This window comes from Trachymyrmex cornetzi, unplaced genomic scaffold (genome assembly GCF_001594075.2).
Source record: "Trachymyrmex cornetzi isolate Tcor2-1 unplaced genomic scaffold, Tcor1.1 scaffold802, whole genome shotgun sequence".
Lineage (NCBI taxonomy): Eukaryota > Metazoa > Arthropoda > Insecta > Hymenoptera > Formicidae > Trachymyrmex > Trachymyrmex cornetzi.
Window position 1 is genome coordinate 29,405 of NW_017300139.1, and position 2,297 is coordinate 31,701.

Here is a 2,297-nt window from a genome sequence, read left to right on the forward strand (position 1 = left end):
CTTTCCCATCCCTGCCTTTTTGAAATATCGTTTATTCTCGATGGCTCGATTATTTGAAAAATGATTGCTCAAGGATTCACTGGCCATCGTTAACTCATTTAAATTCTTATGTAATGTCTCTTGCAGTCGCTGATGCAGAAAAACTGACGGTCCGCGTGAGAGTCACAATCCTGGGGATCACGGTAACTTATCCGTACCCTTACCCGAATGCATGCGAGTCTCTGATGAATAGCAAATGCCCTTTGAGCAAAGGCGACAATGCAACGTACAGTCTCCTCATGCCGATATCTAAGGGTTATCCGTCTGTTCAATTGACCATCGAGTTCTCCCTGAACGACGAAAAGAACAACTCGCAAGTATGCTTCAAGTTGGATGGCCAGGTGACTGACCCATAAATAAAATAAAAGGCTCCCGTATATCACGACCTCAATAGCTTCAATCAATTTAACTCTTCTTCTATTAGTATATTACCCGAATATTCTTTATTCTTTGATATAAATTGTTAAATTTTTGAACAATATTGTAACAGATCAGTGATGTAATAAATAAAATTAAATAAATTTGTGGATCAAATTTTCATCAATGTTATATTATTGTTTTTTTTTTTCGAAATGAATGTTATATACGAAAATAATGCGTGACAGAAAACATGTGCAACTTCATTATTTAATAGAATCGAAACTTTAATCACGAGCTTCATAATTAATTTAAATAATAATTAAAATTCCCCTCCAGCACGAAAGATTGCAGCAATATTTTAATAGTGCGTAATATACGTAATATACATTTAATTACAAAACTTGCAGCAATATTGTGCAATATTGAAATTTTAATATTGTATTGGAAATATTGCAACAATATTGCAAAATATTGTAATTTTAATATTTTGTAGAAAATGTTGCAATATATTGTTGCAATATTACAATTCAATAAATAAATACGCGGCCCTGTCACGAGAAGGATACGTTTCTCATAAGGAGAATATGTCCAGGTAGTCCTATAAGGACAATCGAGTTAGCGAGTTAGTTCTCCTAAACATTCCCAATCTTTTTTGAGGCGTGTTCGGATTCCTATACTCGGGTATTCCTTCGGGTGTCATGCCATTCTTGTTTAACATTCGGTAAATAACAAGGACGGAGAGATACTTAGCACTCGGATGGGAAGTAGCCTTGGATGTGTTTTCTAGGCCTCTGAATATTTTTTTATTATAACTCTATCGTATGTGTTTTGAAATATGATGCTAAACAATAATATGTTAGCAATTAATAAAACTAAAATAATTATTAAAATATTGCATAATGTTATAGCAATATGTATGCAATATTTTATTTTTGCGGACATTGTTGTACAATATTGCAATCTTTCAAAATATAATATTGCTGCAATATTTTGTGTTGTAGGGATTATAACGTTTTATAATAGTAATACCTTTATAGAATACGTGTTCCTTTCGTAAATTATAAAATTGATAGGTCAATTTTGTTTGAATATCGTATAAATAAGTAGCTATTTAATATTACGAAAAGCGCTTGAAGTGAGAAAATGGCTTCGATTATCTTTCCAGGAAATGATTGATAAAAAGGTTTTATATGATTTTGCACGGTCCGGTATTACATCTCGATCCATTATTCCGACATCAATCAATCATATACCACGGGTATAAAGCAATGTATATTAAATGTAGCATAATTAGACCTCTCTTATCATGCTGTAGTTTTTTGTGAGAAGAGATTGAAACTTTTCTTTTTAATATATTATTTACATGTATTCCACACATGCGCTTGAATTTATTAACATTACGTCGTAATAAGCGTGGGCCGCGGCTGCACGCTACGTCTATGGGCGCGAGAGGTGATGTTAGAAAGAAGGAAGCACAGTTTCTCCTCGTACAGGAAAGAGAGAAAGAGAAAGAGAAAGAGAGCGAGACGAAACGGGGAAAGATACAATACGTATCATACACATGTTGCGCGGCGCGGCGCGGACGCGTCGACGTCTCGACGTCCGCGACGTCATAGGTGCGGCACTCGGCAGTTGCGGCAAGATGGCGGATGCGAGGGAAAATTAGCGGCGGGACGGGAGATGAAACGTCGCGTCAAAGTTGAGTTAGTCGAGTATCGAGTGAGAAAGGGATTTCGTGGTGTGGCGCGGTGCGCGGCGCGAGACGGCCGGTTTATCGTTCGTTGATCGTTTTGATCACGCCGTCTCCTCGTGAGAACGTAAAGAAGTTTTATTTTACGGCGTTACGCCGTTATTATACTGCGACCGACGCGACGACGGCGACGGCGGCGACGACGACG

At 37.3% G+C, this 2,297-nt stretch overlaps 1 protein-coding gene across 1 annotated transcript in view; it reads left to right on the top strand.

Annotated features, from left to right (window-relative positions):
• The window catches only part of LOC108768512 (Niemann-Pick type C-2c), a 2,146-nt gene extending 1,632 nt beyond the window's left edge, over positions 1–514 (top strand). Inside the window, exon 3 of the mRNA XM_018518961.1 lies at positions 127–514. Within this exon, the coding sequence (XP_018374463.1) occupies positions 127–395 (269 nt within the window). The 3' untranslated portion in view covers positions 396–514. The remainder of the gene's footprint in view (positions 1–126) is intronic.
• Positions 515–2,297: the final 1,783 nt, after the last annotated feature.